Raw genomic sequence first — 19,988 nt, forward strand, 5'->3', positions numbered from 1 at the left:
TACAGGTTTGGAATGATGTGAGTAAATGATGACAGAACTTTCTTTTTTTGACTGAACAATCCCTTGAAGATCTTTATTTGAGTCACTCCAACCAATAAGTCAGCATTCACTTGCTTTTTATCTCATTTTATGTCATTCTTGGTGCCCTTTATCACCTTTTGAAGCAATTGCGGTGTCATCTGAAGAAATTTCATGCATTTCATTTTTGGGTAAAATATCCCTTTATCAGGAGTGAAAATCATCAATTAGCCTAATTGGCTGAAATTTGACCAGTTTGAGAGTACAAACTATTTGTTTTTTTATTTTTTACTGATGGTGATTTGTGTATATATATATATATATATATATATATATATATATATATATATATATATATATATATATATATATATATATATATATATATATATATATATATATATATATATATATATATATATACACATATTTTCATTGCATTTATTCAATGTATACACACACACACACAAACACAAAAACAGAAAACAAAGATGTTAATCGATTATCTCAACATTGCCAAATATTGGCCATAGAAAATGACAGTAAATGAAGTCCTGTGCATCACTGCCTACGACTTCCGTAACCCGAATGAAGCATCTTGATGCAAACATGCAAACATCTTAATTCCTTACTTTAATCATTCCCAACAATTAAACTATTTGTGTACATCTAAACAAAGCCACAGTTGCTTCTATTTCCCACCATATTGATTGGCTGTTGTCACAACAGGCTTCCAACAATGCTGCAAAGCATTGTGGGGGGGAAAGTGAGTCACACTGAGAACAGTAGGAGCTTTGCAGACCTGCTGTGCCACTCCACATGTACTTCTTTACTGCTCCTAGACCTGTCAAAGTGTCCCAGACAGCCACAGAAAAACCACAATATCATTGCGCCACAGTCAGCAGTACGATTACTGACATAATATATTTATATAAAACAGCAGCTCGTGGATTGTCGCCAAAGACAAAAACAAGACATGAAATGAAGCAATCTTTGAGAAGCAGTAAAAGTTCTTTGGTTTTTCAGACCTGAACCCAAAACAAAGCAGACGCAAACACACACAAAATTGGCTAAGACCTTCATCTTCAGACACAAGCTCAAAACAGCAGACACCATGTGACGACACACTCTACAAAGCCCCCCAAATAAATTAAGACTTCAATTAAAGATTAAAGCCAGTCACAGAGATCCTGAGAGAACTAACTCCTTCATTAGAGGAAAAAAAGAGACCCTGTTCAAAGGAAAGCTCCGCTCTGCCGGTCTTCTGAGGCACGAGAACACACACATACACACACACGGTATCTCAAAACTGGCAGTGGAGTCCAACTGAGTGACAGTCGAGTTCGGCCTCACAGAGGGAAGACTAGTAGAGCATGAAATTAGAGCCCTCTATTCCAGCTAGCAGGAGACAGACTTCTGACAGAGACCGAGAAGAAAGGTGTGTGTGCGCGCGTCTGCTATCTGTGACAGGTGAGGGAAAGAAAGGCAGTGCATTTGGGTGTGGAGAAAAGGTCTCAGCACAGTGGCTGTTATGTCAGGTGGAAAAGAGGAACGACTGGAAGTGAACATGAGAGAAAGGCCAACTCACTGTGACCTCTGTGAACAACCTAAATTGTAGCCACTGGTCTTATAATATGGTGTTAGAAGCAAGTTTGGAGAATGTGACATGCAGCCAAGAAGCCAGAGTCATTTAAGTTTAAACAGAACAGAAGGGATAGATGAGCTGGGTCACTTTGGCTTGGTGCTTTGCTGCCCCCTGCTGGTGAGAGGCCATGAGATTGATATAACTTTCAAAGTCTGATCAGTACAATATGGGGAAAATTTGAAACTGCGTGTTAAAAAGTTATGAAAACTTTTGCACTGTCTGATGTCAGTATGTATACAACGATGTATTCAACCATATTAATACTGCGCATGACCTTTCCAACGAGATTATGTAATGTGTGATTTTGCAGACGTGCATTTCGCAGTTAGTGCAAGACATGCATTTGTGGTTAAAAAGTATATTAACTTTTATTTATTTTATTTTTTTAAGAAAATGACCAATGGTTTGGCTAGATAAGACCCTTATTCCTCGGCTGGGATTGTGTAGAGCCCTTTGAAGCTGCGCTAAAACTGCAATTTGGACATTGGCCACCACTGAAGTCCATTATATGGAGAAAATTCCTGGAATGCTTTCCTCAAAAACCTCAATTTCTTTGCACCTAAAGACAGAAAGACATGAACATCTGGGATGACATGGAGGTGAGTAAATTATCAGGAAATTTTTATTCTGGAAGTGAACTAATCCTTTAAATCACTGCAAGAGACACAAAAGGCTAAATTCCTGTCTTTATTCAGCAGGGTTTCATCCACAGAACATAAATCTAGTCAACAATATAACCACATACTTGTGCTGTAGGGCAAACAAAGTAATGTCTCTCTTACACCACCTGCTGGCACACTAAAGGAAAGTACTTTAACACGCTGAGCATTACTTACATGTTGCCAGACCACTTAAAGACACTATCGATTTGATGAGAGGAAGAGCAGACAGACTTTAATATATTCATCTATTCATAATTTAATAGCACCCTATGCCGAGTAACCTAAAACCTCTGTATCTGAATGAAGAGACTCTCTCAATAACTAACAGCTTAGACTGAAAGTTTACCAAGACTGGCCATGAAAGACGGAATTGAACTGACTCTGACACATGTGGTCACCACCAAACACGTTTAGGCTCAAACATCTCAGTCCCGGCACTCACAGGATCCATGCTGACATCAAGCCAATAAGACAGGCTATTTGCACTTAGTGTAAATAGACACTCCGTTAAAAAAATAAATAAATAAAACTTTACATTTGTGCACATTCCAGGCCCTACATAAAACCCTCAAGATCAAGTCAGTAAGGCACATCATGCTTTCATCTGCCTGTAATTACTAAAGCCATAATTCATACAGGAATGACATCATCTCTTTTTGTGAAGGTTAGCTTGTTTCGAGTCAGAGCCTGAGCAGACCGACTCCTCAGCACAAAGGAAAGGAAGCTGCTGCTATAGCAGGCATTTCTAGAATGCACCCACAGAGATAGTGATCATGCACATCATTCCTGACACAAAGAGGAAAGACTCAGTATTGTTTCATGTAGCAGGGGAAATCCTTCTGATGGACATTATGGTGAGGTCAGATATTGCCTGGAATGAAGAGATACTATCTAAACAACATACCATACTACACTGATATTAGGGCTATGAATCAAATAAAAACTAAACAAAACTAACCAGAAATACTGGCATTCATGATAAGACTATCAAATTAAGATATAATAAAGTATATTAGCATAAAGAATAAGAAATCATTGAATATAAATTACAAGTAAATGCACTACCATTCAAAAGTTTGGGTCTAATAAATGTTTTTGAATGAAGTCTCTCATGCTCAAACAGGCTGCATTTATTTGATTAAAAAAAATACTGTGAAATATTACAATTCTTATATATATTTGTATATGCTGTATTGGTGCTCAAGAAAATAATAAAAGTACTCTTTTCTTTCCATGAAAAAAAAAATATTTTGTAAAATGTCTTTACTTTCATGTTTATCAATTTAATGCATCCTTGCTGAATAAAATTATGAATCTATTTCAAAACTGTTCCCAAACAGTAGTATGTAAACAACCAATTACATAAATACACTTTGATATTATGCATGTTTATTAAAAATTAATCAAATGACATGATATTCCAATTAAATAGCTGCATATCAGTTTTTACTCAAAAAGCCCAAATTAAGTTCATTCAAGTATTACTCTAGCAGATGACATCACTGGCCTACAGTCCACAGCAATCCATTTTCCAAACAAGTTTAATCTGTCCGAGGTAGATTAGAGGCTGAATGACATTTTGGCCACCTCTCAAGACCCCTGTTTTCTGTTTCATTCCATTGCATTCTCTAGAATGTTTTTGAAGGCAAGAATACATGCAGTGTGAATGGCTCCTTACTCATTCTGTGCTACTGATCTCAGTAAGTGTGGTTTGGCAAGCTGAGTTACCTGCAGTAGCGGCTGGGACTGACTCATTTGGAATAAACATGAATATAGGTCTACAAGGCTGATTTGCACAGATGGTAGGAAAATCCCTCACTATGGAAATTATGCACGAGTCATGGGGGTGATTAGTTGCACATAAATTAATCATGTTGTTAATATAACAGCCGTAATATTTTTACTCACCAGATTTTCAAACGTAGGCTCTCTGCTAATCATAACATATTCAGGAGGATATAATTACCAAAACACACACAAAGATGCTGACGTAGACTTTCAGCAGCTCTTATCTCTGTGAGTGACAGTGTGAAAGAGAGCACACAGGAGGAAGCACCAGAGCACATTTCCTCTCTGTCCTTGTGGTGTGTGCGTGAGCAAGAGGAAGTAAAGGATGGGGAGCCTATCAAATAGATGCCTCTCTCAACACTCTCCAGTTGCCGGACACAATGCTAGATAAAAACAGCACACGCACACCTCTGTCAGCACTTAAAACAGGATAGACACACACACACACTATAGCACTCTCTGCTGTCTTCAGTCTTGAGGTTTGCGGTTATGATTGAATCATTACTCATTACTAGGCATTCCCAGAATCCGTGTCCACAGAGATTCCCAAACAACTCAAGTGAGAAGACTCACTTCTGACTGACTAATGGCTGCAGCTAAGTAGATATCATGTGTATACATTGCTTTTCCATTGGCTGATTTGACCATGGCGATCTGTGGGATTTGAGCATCTAACCATAAAATCTGACCGATAATGAATGCTGACCATCATTAACAGTACAGTACAGTCGCTAATTGTGAGGTAGCTAAAACACGACACTGATCTGGACACCTACTCATCACACCACCCACTACATCAGCTTAACTACCAGAGTAAGACGCAATGACTGCAGTCTGTCTTTTACCCAGCATGCACAGCAGTGCGAGATGCACTGTAGGGAAAAAACAAAAAGAGGATTCAAATGGAAAAGTGGGCAAAACTAACAGATGTTATTATAACAAAACAAAGCTGTTATTGTTAACTAAAATATTACAATAACTTTATTTAATTTAAATAAAATACACAAATATTAGAAGACAAACTTTGTTGCCTTGGCAACTAATTGAAATATTATACGTTTAGGTTGAAGTATTGACATTTTTAAAATTAAAATAGAAAACTGAATAGAAACAAAAGGCATCCTCTTTTCACACTACAAATTGTGAATCACAATCTTAGGTTGTCTTGTTCTGCTCATAATGGGCTAGTTATTAATCCCAAACCAGGGTAAAATTCCTCAGTTCAACCATTCAGACTTAGCCTGACTTAAAAGGACGCAGAAAAACTGCAACTTGTATGAGAAGAAAATGTTTCTTGTGTGGAATTTAGGGCTGTCAAAATTAATGCTATAATAACGCATTAATGCAATCTCACTTAAAAAATAAATAAATAAATAAATCAGTAGAATTTAACAGTTTGGGCTCTGTTGTTAATTTTACCCCTTTAATATTATAGCACTGTACCAACTGAGAGCATTCCCTGTATAGTTCACAGCATTAGTTTTTTTTCTTAAAAACCAAACTATCACACAGATATCGGCAGATATTGGCAGAGAAATCTGGTATCATGCATCCCTAAAATATATAAAGCTGTGTTTCCACCGCTGGAACTTTACCCAGGAACTAGGGACTTTGGGCTGGTACTCGGTGTGTTTCCACTGCAGGAACCAGGATCTAAATAAAGTTCCGGGTAAAAAAATGCCCCTCAGAAAGTCACTGCTGGCAAGGTAGTACTTTTTCGTTTCATTGTAATGGCTGTATATACACACATTTCCCTGAACTAAGTACATTTCTGCGGCTATTATGTTTAAATGAAAACTAAAGGATGCAGTGGTTCGTTTTATTGTAAATATACAGAGAGGAAAACTGCAGTAGCCAAGGCGAGCTGACTGATTTTATCAAGTACGCTGCTGTTTGCAGAATTACCGGATTTTTGTCGTCGTGGTCATCACACTCCCGAGTCAAATGCGCAAAGTCCGAACTACCGAGGATTAGGGCTGCACGATTAAGCGCATGCATTTGTCATGCGTGTCTCATCAGTAAAGCCGGTTCCGTGATTAGCGGTAAATATCCGTCACCTGTTTTCAAATGCACCGGGAGTTCATACACAGAGCCGTAGTTCACTGAAAAGCTACGCAATATCGTGTTCATAATCGAATGCGATTAATCTCAATTATGAACAGAATATTGCGTAGCTTGTCAGTGAACTACGGGCTCTGTGTATTAACTGCCGCTCCCGTTTGAAAACAGGTGACAGACATTTACCGCTAATCACGGAACCGGCTTTACTGATGAGACACCCATGACAAATGCATGCGATTAATCGTGCAGCCCTACCGAGGATGCAAGTCCAAAATTTGCGTACTTTGTATTGAGAAACGCATGCAGACCTACGTCACCAGACTATTTGCCTAATCTTGCCGGTACTTTAGACCGCGGTGGAAACGCAGAAAGCAACAGGTCTGGGTGGGGAAATAGTTCCTCGGAAAAAAGTTCCTGGTACAATTGTTCCGGGTAATTTCAGTGGAAACGCGGCATAACTCTATACCTTCTAACAAAATGAGCGGCCAATAAGGTTTGTTGCATGACCTCACTGACAACAGCCCTCATCCCACTAAAGTAGGTGACCTGACGAAAAAAAAGAGTGTGTGTTCTTATCACCAGACAACAGGCATGTCACAGTCTGTGTGTGTGACTCACAAGTGCCCTGAGCTCCAAAAAGGGAGCTATCTAATGCTCTGAAGCAGGGGCAAAACCACTTTCACCCAGTGCAAATAAGCAAACACAGGTATGCAAAGAAAAAACACAGAGACTGACACTCAGGCTAACACAAAATCTGCAGACACAAAACAAGTACGACCTTAAACGTAGGCTGGCTTCATTCTCCGGTGATGTTCTTCATGTCAGTGACAGCGAGCATATAGTGGAATCAGACAGTGAGAGAGCAGCGCCGCACAGAGTAAATAAAAGCCTCAGGACACACTGTGCTCAGCCATGTCTGACCGATCCCTACTATTCTGTCACATCTAATCACATGCATCGGCTAGAACCAGCAGCTCCTGCGGTGCCACACTTGCCCTACTGCACTCCATATCTTTCCTCTTCTACTATACTACTTGGCAGAGCAGAAGTTCTCAATGGTACAGCCAAGTGGAATCAAAGTTTCACCGACAGCACAAACATCTGTGAAAAAGCCACAGCAATTTACTCAAACTCACAAAAGAGGATATTTTGAAAAACATTAAAAGTGGTTTTCATCGTGCATTCAAAATATCTTCTGTTGGGTTTCACAGAAGACCAAAAGTAAGGTATGGAATGAAATAAAGGTAATTGACAAAAGAGTTCACATTCACAAAACAGCAAAACAGGGTTGTTGTCAGTCCTGTGTGTGAGTCATTAATATGCTTGCATTCACACACATCGGTTATTTACGGGAGTGACAACTGCTTTCTATTATAACCAAACTCACACCCACAAATTCTCAGGACTTAAAATCGTTTGTTCGGCGAAGCTCTGCTGTGTGAACAGAACCGGACTGGGCAACTGGTTTTCTGTCAGGCGATCACAACCGAGAGGGACCCTCAGCTTAGGGTGGCCCAGGACGCAGATAAGAGCTGTGTGGCATCTGATGGTTTAGACCCAGTTTTGTGGTCTGAGCGGGACTAAAACACTCTGCTCATTATAGTGATATAAAAGCTGAGGTCGGTTAACTAAGATTTGATGGATGAAACGGTGTCTCAGTTGAACTTTTGTCGTGTCAATTGTGATAAGACTTGGTATGTTGCCATCTTTAATATGTACTTTGGACATGCGCAATGGTTACAGGTGATAATCCCAAACAGAATACAGGCTTGACTTCAGCTGCACATTCATACAGATAGTACTCGGGCCTCTATTGTAAGCTGCTCACTACTGTAAGTAAATAAATACAATCATTAATCCAAAACACTGACAGTGTGAGTGTAGCCATATTCGTTTTTAGGTAAACTATCCCTTTAAGTTGGCCTCAGTTTAGTGAAACCATCATGAAACGGCACATGCAACTCATTTTACGCTCATAATGTGCCTTATTTCTGAATAAAACTGGATATTTAACAAGGCAAAAAATTACTTGAAAGTTGATTTTACCCATTAGCAGTTATGCAGATGTTTAAAACAGGGAATTCCACAAACCAATGCAAAACCCAACTGCCTGCACAGTCTAGGCAATGCCAGCAGGAGAAACAAGTTATTACATTTTGAGACAAATGATGTACTTAATATAAAATCCATACACTAGATAGAGTTCATTGTGCATAGTGTAAAGCGCGTCATTGGAATCATACAATGGAAGTCAGCACTCTTGGTTACCAACATTCATCAACAAGTTTCACAACAGAAACACAGGTTTGGAACAACATGAGATTGAGTAAAGAATGACAAGACTTTTCATTTTTGTGTGTAAAGGGTGTTGACTGACTATCATTCTCTCAAGGCTGTCACATTCATAAGCTAATGAAGCTTCAAAACTCCTCCCATCAGCATCGACATTATTGTGTAAGAGAGAGAGAGTGACAGAGGCAGAAAGAGGTCAGGCAATATGAGCAGTGAGGTGTGGCTGCACTTAAGACAGCGGAGAGCTCAGAGTGGATGAAACTGGTCTGTTTAAGACGAAAGCTGAGAGGGGAGCTTGAGAAGGTGCTGGCCTGTGACATCACCGCAGAGTTGAGGACTGCCTTTACATTCTCACATGCTCTCTATGGAGAAAATGGACTTTGATGGGAAGACAGAAGAGGGGTTATAACAGAATTTAAAGCAAATATCTGAGTTTGTAACAGGCCACCTATAAGCTTGCATCAGGATCTGTTGGTAAGACTGTAGCTGGCAAACATAGCAATGTCACTCAACTGAAAAAAAGAAAACTTGCACCATCCAACCGAGAGGAAATGAGAATGCATTTTGCTTTCAATGTTCAGCTCAAATACGACTACACACAACTACACCAAAGAGACAGCGTAGGACCTGCTTGCAACTTTATGACAATGTTTACAACAACGACATTATTAAAGTTGCAATAAAACGGAAGTAGCGACAAATCTTTTCTTCTGTATTGTGGTGTACATCCGAGTGTAATGGATAAACGAAAACCACAAAAACATAAATAAATAAAAAAATTAGGGTGGCTTTTTCTATGCATCACTTATTGACTCACTGGAAGATTGAGTTATGACATTCTGATTAAACATAAAAGAGGTCAAAACATTTTCAAATAATGAAGCATGCTCAATAACATGCATTTAGAAAATAGATTTTTTTTTTTTTTCATTTCGTCTTTAAAATCTTGCCTTCATTTTAGTCCTCCTCAACATTCTTTACACATTAAACTCCCATATTATTACAAAACATAACCTTCCCTGTGAGCACCAAAACACTACACTACACTTTTTCAAGTGAACACCCCCCAAACCAAACAGAGAGACCACCCACTTGAGCAGCTATTATGGTTACAGTCTCCTGGTTACAATCTGAATAAAAGATATTGGTAGAAACTAAAACTGCTTTCACTTGCTTAATGGTAGAGTATCACTTCTAGCTGCATAGTCCCTGTGGACACATATAGCAGGGTATTATATACACTGTTCTGGGATGAACCATTATGAACAGGTGGATATGTGGAACAAAGCACGGTGTTCGTCTGTAGCATCATTAAAGCAGCTTCACATATACAGGCGCATCTCTCCTGTATAACTCTTCCACAATGAAACACTACGGTGAGCGTGTCAGACCTGCTGATCAGTTCAGCTCCAGACTGGTTTTCCATTCATGCATTAGTAACTGCTCAAGGACACATGGCTGAATAGTGATTCGCCGGATATCAAATCCCTGTCAGCTGTCAACCTAAACAGAGTCTGAGCATCATTCAATTCAAACGTGATCAAATACGCTGTCTGAAAAGACGGCTCAGTGGGTTTTGACACCCAGCTCCGGGTTTCGTCCCGGGTGACTCGTCTCAGGACCGTGATCCGTCAGAAACCTGAACAGCCCTAGTGTGTAACGAGACCCCTGCCGCGTACAGGTGATCAAAACATCGAACCCGAGTAACGTTCGCGGAGGAGATCTTAGATCATCTCACCTTTGGCTTCGCAGTCGGCGCAGTATTTGTTATCATCCTCTCTCAGCATTTTGGACAGAATGGCCTGATGCTGCTCGTTCAGTTTCTGAGCCTTTTCCCTCTCCGATCGCGTCGTCATCTCGGCCCGTTTTCTGTCAGCGTTTCTGGATAAAATCACCTGTCTTGCCCCGATTCACTCTGGTCAATTGTATCGTTATAAATGTAAGACCATCCCCTGTGAAATGAAACTGTGGTGGGCTCACGGCAACGGAGCGGCGGCTGGGTTGAGACAGATCGGCGGAATATGGCCGATTGGAGGAATTGAGCGGAAGCGGAAACGGAGACGAGGAAGTTACAATGAGCCGATTGAAATAGAATTAAAAATACGGCGAATTGGAAACTGGGAGACCGTTTAATCAAATTTAAGTGGTATATTATTTTTTATGTCGATTTAAAAGTCAGACCTATGCTTTGTGATATCCAAAGATAAGAGGGCGCTGTGACTTTTGCGTCATTGCTGACGTATGTATGTGATGGTGGGCTGGACAGCCGCTTTGACGCGAATATTAAATCATATCTTACATTTCTTAGAATGTTGTCATTGGCCAAATATTTAAATCCTGGTAAATAGACTAGTTTACTTTTGGCAAAAGCTATATTATAAAATGGGTGACATTATAAGTAAATTTGCGAAAGTTTCATGTCTACATTTTAAACGATAAACTTTTTACTAATTAAGAATGAATAACAAATTAAACTTTAAACATAAATGTTTAACTATGCTCAGTTTTAGCCACTTATTTTAAATAAACATCAAAATTATTTAGAGAAAATGTATCAAATACAAAATACTATGAGAAAAACGACACTGTTCAGCAATTTATAACTTACTTATTGAATGTGCCTTCAAGATTTATCATACTCTATGAGATATCAGCCAATTTGCCATCGTTTGTTCAGTTTTGTGATCTTTGCAGAGGTATTATAACCATGGTAAATGTTCATTTGAATGCTGGTTGGGGTTTCTCTCCCAGGCTTGCTGGTTTGCCCTGATAATGCATTTAACCTCTACTCAAATGCTGATATGGTACTGCTTATCTGTAACAATTCATGTGCAGATACATAGGAAAACTTTTGCAGTAATAACTTTTTTTCCCACAAAAAAAAAAAACTGACTCATTTACATGTAAACAAACACATGTCCTTGTGACAAAACTTTCTATGAATGTATGAAATTTGACAAAAAAAAAATATTAAGTTGAATATGTTTATTCTTTGAAAAGATCTTTCAGGCCTTGTAGACTTTGTAACCCAGTTTCAAAGAGAATAAAAACATTTGATTCCCAATAGCAGATTCTTTTTAAAATGTCAATTAAATGCTGAACAGAACTGTTCAAGTAGTTCAAACTACTTTTACACAAACTATTCATCCTACATAGTAGGTCCATACAAACGGCAAAGACAAACACTCCAGAAATTCTCTGTTTGTATCTGTATACAGAATTATTACTCGCATTTAAATGTTAAAATAAATACATTTGGATATTTTCAACAGAGCAAATTAAAAATCAATACAACGTCCCTTCCTCTCCCAGTCACCATATCGTGTAGGTTCAGGACCTCTGGGACCACCTTTCTCCTTCGTTTCTGGATTCACGTCATCTAGAAATCCTGTTAAAGGGGAAATTAAATATTATTCCATTTTATGTCATTAATACATTTAATTAGTCATTTATTTAAAAAGAAAGAAATTCCGAGCTATAGTTCATGTGTATAGCCTATCCTTTCGATAGATACCCTGTTCCCATATATGTAAATTATTGAACAATAATAATATAACTGTATAACAGAAATGAAGTGTGTTCTTACGTTCAAAAACATCTTTAGATTTTGACTCGGTTTCGTCCATGTCAAAGCGTCCCTGGGGCGTTTTCGCTTTCTTTAACGCTTCTTTATCTTTGGCCACTCCACCAGATGATGCACATCCTGCTGTCCTGTGACATGCTGCAGATACACAGGAATAAGAGCCGCGAGACACTCTGACAAATCTGTCGCAAGCCGACATGTATACTCGAACACGATTCTCATTAATAAATAAAAAGGAAGGTCAAGTTTAGAAACTATGCATATTAATATGACATTTGCACAAAGCAATGTCCGTTGTGCAAGCATATCAATGAACAGTTAAACCCCAATCAAAGGTATTCAGGTTGCACTCACCGGTATAAGTCGACCCTAAAAATAACCCTTTCTTTACAAAACCTCTAACTGGAGTACAGCAAACACGTAAAAGAGACATTTTGCGTGGATGCTGTACTAGTCTGTTGTGAGCAGGTTGTGAGTAGAAAATTACACAACTGAAGAATGTTTTGACGATTGAAAATGACGATGCATGCGTCATCACTCAGGGACACACAATACAGTCGAGAGGATCGCGACCGCGCTAAAGAAGTGCAGAGCCGATTGTTAGGTATATTTACATCTGCTTTGCCATGCATCTTTTCAAAGCGAAGAACAGATGAGGAATTTTGTGAAAATTCGTTACAAAATACAACAGAATAATACTTAGATTCCCTGTGAGACATAAGCGGTTATATATATATATATATATATATATATATATATATATATATATATATATATATATATATATATATATATATATATATATTATTTTACAGAACTCAGAAAATTAAACATTTTTTTTTTTTTGATGGTACCATGCCAATGCTATAAACTATAAAAAAAATAACAAGCTGAAAAACTATGATAGAGCCTATTAGAGCCGAAACACAACTATAAAACGGATGTTTGATGAATTAATGAATTAAAGTAAATTAATTTGATAGGCCTATGTGACCTGATTTTTCTTAATTGCACTAAATTAAAAAATCAAAAACACTCTTCATCATGCAATACTTTGAATACGATCTGTTTTGATAGACATATGGAGAATTCAGGTAAAGTGGGCCACCTAGATGTTTTTTTTTTTTTTTTCCTAATCTTTTTTTATTAATACTTTTGTTAACTTTAAGGTCCAGTTATAATATTTCAACTTGTGTTCTTTGCAAGCCATATACCAATAAGCATTTTGAGATCATGGACTCCAGACAAATTTATTTTCAGGTAAAGTGGGCCATTCCTTATTTATTAAAAATTATTCTGCATCTTAAAAAACACATGATATATTAACACATATTATCAGACAAAGATATTTAACAAACCCAAAATTATATAACCTATAGGTTATGAGTAAAATAAATCATGTATAAATCCAAACAACTGAAATAATGTGTTGTGTTGACATTGAATTTGATGAAATCTGAATATCAGAATATTCATAAATCACAATATTGCCAAACATGAACTTTACAATATATTAAAAATGTGGCTATAACACAAGCAACAACAAACAGGCAAAAAAAAAAAAAAAAAAAAAAAATTAATAAGAGGAAGATTTAAAAGGGTTTTGTATATGTTCTCTAAACACTTTAAATGAACTTTAATTATGTTCATATTTAAAGCTTTATATTCTGCATCTTTTTGCTCCTCTCATTCTTTCTTCACTCCACAGATTGAACTTTATGCCTCGATTTTTTCTATTTTCTTTTTCCTTTCTTCCATCTCTGACTTGAATTTCCTGACTGCAGACTCATTTCTGCTTTCTACAAAAGTAAATTTTACATTTCAACTATAAAATAACCAGCGAATGTCAATTTATTTAATGAATTTGCGTATAATAACTGAAGGTTAAAGGTCGGCCCACTTTATCTAACGTTCAGTGTGAAACAATGTGTATTGTGAAATGCGCTGTACAAATAAATTTGAAATAAATTGAATTCAATTCAACCAAAGTGGGCCAGCAATATTTAAACACCTTACAAGAAAACTAACAAATTACAAAAAAAAAAAAAATAATAATAGGCCTAATAATAATAATATTTGTTTCCATTTAGTGAGCAACCTTATAATTTAGAAATGGATTTTCCATACCATCCAGCAGTGTCATGTTGCATGTCAGACATTATAAAATGTGTAAAATGCAATATAAAAATAATAGGCTGTATGTGAGTCTAAACGCGCCTTAATGTTATTTAAAATTTTATTCGCGACTGCGTTCTTATAGGGCCTATTCTGACCTAAATTACTTCCATCTCTTAACATTCTGGAACGTTTCAAACGACACTTATGTAACACATTATACGATTTCGGAAGACATGATGAAACTTAAACCACCTTCCGATGCAGTATTGGATAGCCTTATAAGCTTCTGGTTATTTTCAGGAACACCATCACATCTGCACATAGTTATCATAAATACACTTTTGCACTCTCCAATAGACAAAAAAAACATCCATTTATCATGCAACCAAACTGTCATTCACTAGAGATTCATCACAGATATGATATGCTATCTGGGATCTATCCACAATGACAAAACCTGCGTGGTGCTGCTATGTATTTACTCAACAAAAAGCGCTAAACAAATCGAACATTTAGAATGAGCCAGTCTGAAACATGACCACAGATATTTAATCATTCGTATCAAGCTATAATAAAATATATTTTATACACGCCGACATCCCCGAAGAAAGTGGAGGACAATTTTAAAAAAATCTTGTAAACATATCAATGGTACCAACTTGATTTGCCTTTTGATAAATTGTTGCATGTGTAAAATGAAAATTCAGACAATAAATGTATAGACTTTAGTACAGGTGTACAATATTTCGTCCATGTCTCTTTAATTTCAAAGAATGGTTGGAATAATTTGGTGGGGGGGGGGAGCTGCTTCTGAGTGTAATACAGAAAAGGTAAAATTTACAAATAATGTAAAATGAATAAAATATTTGCTAACAAATAATCTTTCTGGGACGTCGCAACAACATATTTCTGCATATAACAAATGCTGTAATTTAAATTACGCCTCCGAATAAAAATGGCATCTAAACATAAGCATGAAGAAATAAAGTCGCTCATGTAGCCATAGGCCCATTTTTCCTGTAGAATATATTTTAATTCACAGGACTATTTTTGCTGTGTTACAAACGTGCAAAATACAATCCCTCCTAACAAACCTACATACGAATATGAAAAAATAAAAAGATAAATAAATTGGTAACACTTTATAAAAAAAAAAATCATAATTATAACAATATGTAATGCTCATCAGCGTATTAGTTGGATGCAGTTAAAAGAGTAAATTAGTTCGAATAAAGCTCTGATTAGCAATAGCGTGATAGGCTACAGCATATGCATATCTATTTATTCGTCTATGATATAGCCTACGCCTGTTCATTAGTTATCTTTTTACCCAGAATCGCCTATTTAAAACTGTTAAAATACTTTTTACTTTAAAATTAGATATTTAAATTTAAACTCCTTTGTTTTCCAAGTAGCCTACCCACATCATTAGCCTAACTACACTTTTGCCAGTGTTTTAAAGTAGCCTACGTTTGTCCAACACTTAGTGCCTACAGTCACTGCTGTCAGAGGGTCTGTGAGTTTAATCGCCGTCAGTTTGGCAAGCAGGTCCTCAAGCTTTTCGTTTTCACTCGTTTGTGGGTTAAAGAGGTGCAAACTTCTATGGGTGTGCTTGGAGAGAGTGAGGTGGTATCTTTTCACTCTGCATGTGTCTAATCCTGAGAATGACGAGGATATTAATTATAAGCTCACAGTAGGCCTATTTCCATGCACAACAGAGAGGTGGAGTTTAGATAGATATTCACCAATAACACTGGTCTGCTTGGGGACAGTAATTCGGTGTGTCCTTTTTTTAGCATAATGTGACGATTTTTTAATAGTAGGCTAGGTATATTTAAATTAATATGCTTTTGAGGAAACAATATTCGTAGCCTACGTTCGTTTTTATTTGTTGATATTTTATTTGTAAATGTTTGTGACTTAGGCTTAGCTATTAATGAAACTTATTATAAATTGTTACCACAAACGTTAGGCTATACCAAATAAAATTAATTTTTGAGATACAAGCGCAATACGAGTCTTTTATGTTTACATTTTGTTGAAATTGAAGTGATAAAATCAATAAAACATAGTATGCACAACTGTAACGGAGAGCAGCAAATATTCTTTAAGCGGTTTTTTTTTTTTTTTTTTTTTTTTTTTTTTTTTACAAGCTAGATATTACAAATGAAAGACTGATTTTATGTTATAAAGAAGAAAGTAATGTGATGTTGATATATTCCTCTGCACATGGCACATCCATAAAAGTCTCCTAATCAGTGTTGGGAACGCTACTGATTTTCGCTGTGTTTTCTGTCCAGGGCTGAAGGTTCTGAAGTGCGAATAGAGAGCTGTTGTGTAGGCAGATTGGGTCCGCATTGACAGGATGGTTTATAGTCTTTTGAAAAGCTTCTTGCTGAAGTTGCATAAGGATTCGGTTCGCTTGTTGTCGCTCGGCTTCTCTCTCCTCTGCAGTCTGCCGCCTGCATGGATTTGGATTATAGCATAGCAGACATTTAGTCGGTGATTTCAGTCATGATTTCTATTAGCCGTTTTTGTTAGTGGTTGGCTAAATTTAATTTAAAAATATAAAGCCTTAATTCTAATACCAAAGGATACCAAAGTCTTTGTCATTAGGTTTATAGGCATATAGTACGTGGAAATCTTATAGTTTGAAAATACAGATTTTATATCTCATTTTTGTTTCTCTTTCTCGTGTGTGTGTGTGTGTGTGTGTGTGTGTGTGTGTGTGTGTGTGTGTGTGTGTATATATATATATATATAGGCCTGTATATAGCCCAATTATACTACATTTAATTCAATATAAATTACATTTCAGGTTCTCAGATCAGTGATCAAATCACAATCATAAATGTCTGTGAACTTCAATAAATTATAATAATAATTAGTTGTATAATAACCAGCGCATAAACATCATCACATCAATTATCCTGCTTGAACAGAAGGTAATTAACCTTATAACACAACTAGGACTTTAGGGAAACATTGGTTGCAGTATAATAGAGCATAATTTCTGTCGTTGTCTTAAAACTGGATCCTAAAATGACTTTAGGTCTGTTCCAATTAAGTTCCAGGCCTAGAATGTGTAATAATAAGTAAAAGCTAGAGTAAAAAAGACACTGGCAGAAGTCCATCATTAAGAATATAACCTGTTTACATCGCCAAGAAAAAGGCCACAGTCAACCAAAATTGGTCATTCCAAACTAAATGGAGTCAGTTAAACATATATTGATGTATTGGTTGAATTAATATATACTAAGTGAATTGCATGAACAGGCCTTCCAAAAGCACGATATGGAATGCATTATGGAACTGACCCAACTGACCTCAGAGGTCTTTAAAAACATAATACTCAACTGGGTTTAGTGGTGAGACGAAAAAGAATGCATTACGTGTAAGTGTAAAAGCATGATTAGATCACAAAAGCTCACCTCCATTTCGTTCTTCTGTTCTGGAACCATGTTTTGACCTGCGCATCAGTCATTTTAAGTGCTTTCGCTAAGGCTGCCCTCTCAGCTGACGCCAGATACTTCTGACGGTGGAAGCGTTTCTCCAGCTCACAGATCTGGAGGCGCGTGAACGACGTCCGGGGCTTCTTCTTCTTAGGAGGCGTTCGGTTCTGGTACGGGTGACCTATACGGCGTGTTACAGTGAACGGTGAGAGGGCCACTATGAGACAGAGTGAAAGCAAGCGGAAGAAATCAGCAAAACGACAGAGCCAAGCAGTGAGAAGCAAATGAGACTTCCAGAGATGAAAGAGGACTTTTGTCCTTTGAAAAGCATGCAACGATTACGAAATATAATATATCTAATAAGTTCCGCCAAGCAAGCAAACAGACAAGGAACAGTGGCGCGCACACCACTGGACAGGAACTTTTTTCCCTTTAGGACAGTGTGAAATGTAAATTATAAATCAGTCGATCGATCGATCACTGTAAAATGTTTTTATTCGAGTCGAAAATATTATTTACTTTGACTGAATCAACCTGACTGCATAAGGTTACATCAGTGAAGGCATTTTTGAAAGGTCAAATCAATTTTTACTTTATAATGCTAAAACGGTGATGTCAATGTGCAACATTTACAGACATGATAAATCAACATTTGAGTTCTCGTGGAAAAAAAAAAGCTTTATGTCATTAATTAAATATATTGTATGGATATAAATTTTTAAGATAATTTTCTTTGGCCTATCGATGCATTGCAATGACTGTATGTGTAGGCTTTACACACGTTCGTTTATTAATTTGCGAGACCCAGTAAAGTTTACATTTTAAGTTGTTTTTACAAAGTTGTCAGAAACAAAATTAAACTATTTAATGGAGTGGCTTTCACACTGAAGCACTTATGGATTATTTTAATTAATAGATTTGCGAGTCTTCATGGAAACTAAACCAAATTAAAAAAATAAATAAAATGTAAAAAGTGTAGGCTAATTGCTGCCTAAAAATTGTAAGTAAAATCAAAGTTGTGACAAAGTTACAACCTACAATAAGTCATTGCATTTTTGCAACAGCTTTGATTATGATTACAACACGATGAAAACATTTGTTACAGTGAGAATAAGAACGAATATTCAAAGAAAAAAAAACACTGTAAAGTTTAAAAGAGTGATTTCTAATACCTGTAAATCTGTCTTTGGTATATCTCCTGTTACTCTCCATCCATGGAAACGTTAATCCCGTGAGATTGTTAATGGTGCCCATGCTTCCCATACTTGTTACCGCGGCAGCGCTGGTGGGAATGGACGAGTGAACGCTGCTCAGCGGCCGGTGCGCTGGAACCCGGATCACTCCCGAAGAATTAAGGCAATTCCCATTAACATTCGCGCCCAAGTTCATGTTGTACGAGCCGTTGAGGGAGCCAACGCTGCACGAGTTTCCATTGTATCCAGCCGAGTTATTGACATTGTAGTTGCCAGTCATGGTATTATAGGCTGTGCTGACTATGCAGCCCAAACCGTAGTCCAGATCCTGCATTCTGGGGTTGGAGATCATGCAGCTTCCCTGGTCTGCATTGTGAAGAATCTGATCGATCCCAAAACTGATGGTGTCTGCGTGCGTCTGGTGGAGATGCGCTCCCATATGATCCATGGTGTGGAGAAGCGCGCGCGCTCCTGCGAGCCTACAGGATCCTCCACGTCACCCCAGTTATCATACAGCAACTAAAACGCAGTTTAGTCTAGACTTGTCGTTATCTAATAGCATTGACTGCATGTATGAGAAGGACTGAACTACAGACGATTGTCTTTTTTACTGCCTCCCTTTACCCTTATAGCTAGCCTGCCGGATGGAGCCAGAGAACATCAATCAAAATGCCAAAGAGGCTGGGGAAAATTAAGCCTCCAGTTCTGGGGTGAGAGACCCAATTGGCTAAAGAAACCACGACGAGTCTGTTCAGTGAAACGCATTGTAATTCCCTTCTCCGCACAGGGCAGCTCAAAGAAGTGATTTATTAAACCAAACACCAAAGGTTTATATATATATATATATATTTTTTTATATATGTCTGTATATGTTTATATATTTTGTTTTTTTTGTTGTGTGTTATTGCGGCAGTGATTTCGAGGTTAAGTATTTTTCACTCTTGTTAGGCTACAACAGATCAATATTTTGCGACCAAGAACTCAAATTAATTACAGTGGTTTGTCAGTAATTTATGGTGCGAAAGATCAATCACACAGAAAATTTTTAAAAGCTAGACCATATACTGTAAATGATATTACATTTCATTGTGAAATAAAATCTGAATAAACCAGTCATTCTTATCGGAATAACTGTATTCTTCATCAAAAAAAGAGAGAGAGATAGAGAGAGTTGAT

At 37.3% G+C, this 19,988-nt stretch overlaps 3 protein-coding genes across 4 annotated transcripts in view; all 3 read right to left on the reverse strand.

Moving 5' to 3' along the window:
• The window catches only part of LOC109089793 (stromal membrane-associated protein 1-like), a 97,030-nt gene extending 86,384 nt beyond the window's left edge, over positions 1–10,646 (reverse strand). Inside the window, 1 exon segment of the mRNA XM_042768977.1 lies at positions 10,205–10,646. Coding sequence (XP_042624911.1) covers positions 10,205–10,322 — 118 coding nt within the window. The 5' untranslated portion in view covers positions 10,323–10,646.
• A 790-nt stretch (positions 10,647–11,436) lies between these two features.
• Positions 11,437–12,585, reverse strand: LOC122147240 (succinate dehydrogenase assembly factor 4, mitochondrial-like). Its single transcript, XM_042768979.1, has 3 exons — positions 12,404–12,585; positions 12,053–12,187; positions 11,437–11,854 (listed from the first exon to the last, which is right to left on the reverse strand). The coding sequence occupies exons 1-3, from the start codon at positions 12,582–12,584 to the stop codon at positions 11,745–11,747; spliced, it is 426 nt and encodes a 141-aa protein (XP_042624913.1). The 5' UTR covers position 12,585; the 3' UTR covers positions 11,437–11,744.
• A 713-nt stretch (positions 12,586–13,298) lies between these two features.
• Positions 13,299–19,457, reverse strand: LOC109066498 (T-cell leukemia homeobox protein 1-like). 2 transcript variants are annotated; one of them, XM_042768980.1, is made up of 3 exons: positions 18,792–19,457; positions 17,599–17,800; positions 13,299–16,629 (listed from the first exon to the last, which is right to left on the reverse strand). In XM_042768980.1, the coding sequence occupies exons 1-3, from the start codon at positions 19,258–19,260 to the stop codon at positions 16,419–16,421; spliced, it is 882 nt and encodes a 293-aa protein (XP_042624914.1). In that variant the 5' UTR covers positions 19,261–19,457; the 3' UTR covers positions 13,299–16,418. The 2 variants fall into 2 exon arrangements, with proteins under 2 accessions (XP_042624914.1, XP_018939070.2); XM_019083525.2 differs by having other exon boundaries at positions 17,599–17,836.
• Positions 19,458–19,988: the final 531 nt, after the last annotated feature.

The sequence above is a fragment of the Cyprinus carpio genome, chromosome A13, assembly GCF_018340385.1.
Source record: "Cyprinus carpio isolate SPL01 chromosome A13, ASM1834038v1, whole genome shotgun sequence".
In the NCBI taxonomy this organism is placed as follows: Eukaryota; Metazoa; Chordata; class Actinopteri; order Cypriniformes; family Cyprinidae; genus Cyprinus; species Cyprinus carpio.

Coding starts and splice junctions, on each gene's coding strand:
- LOC122147240 (XM_042768979.1), bottom strand. CDS start 12,584: ATGACGCATGCATCGTCATTTTCAATCGTCAAAACATTCTTCAGTTGT. Junction 12,188..12,403: donor TTTAGGGTCGACTTATACCG/GTGAGTGCAACC, acceptor GTGTATCTGCAG/CATGTCACAGGACAGCAGGA. Junction 11,855..12,052: donor ATCTAAAGATGTTTTTGAAC/GTAAGAACACAC, acceptor CCCCTTTAACAG/GATTTCTAGATGACGTGAAT.
- LOC109066498 (XM_019083525.2), bottom strand. CDS start 19,260: ATGGATCATATGGGAGCGCATCTCCACCAGACGCACGCAGACACCATC. Junction 17,837..18,791: donor TACCAAAGACAGATTTACAG/GTATTAGAAATC, acceptor TCTGTCTCATAG/TGGCCCTCTCACCGTTCACT. Junction 16,630..17,598: donor AACAGAAGAACGAAATGGAG/GTGAGCTTTTGT, acceptor AAATCCATGCAG/GCGGCAGACTGCAGAGGAGA.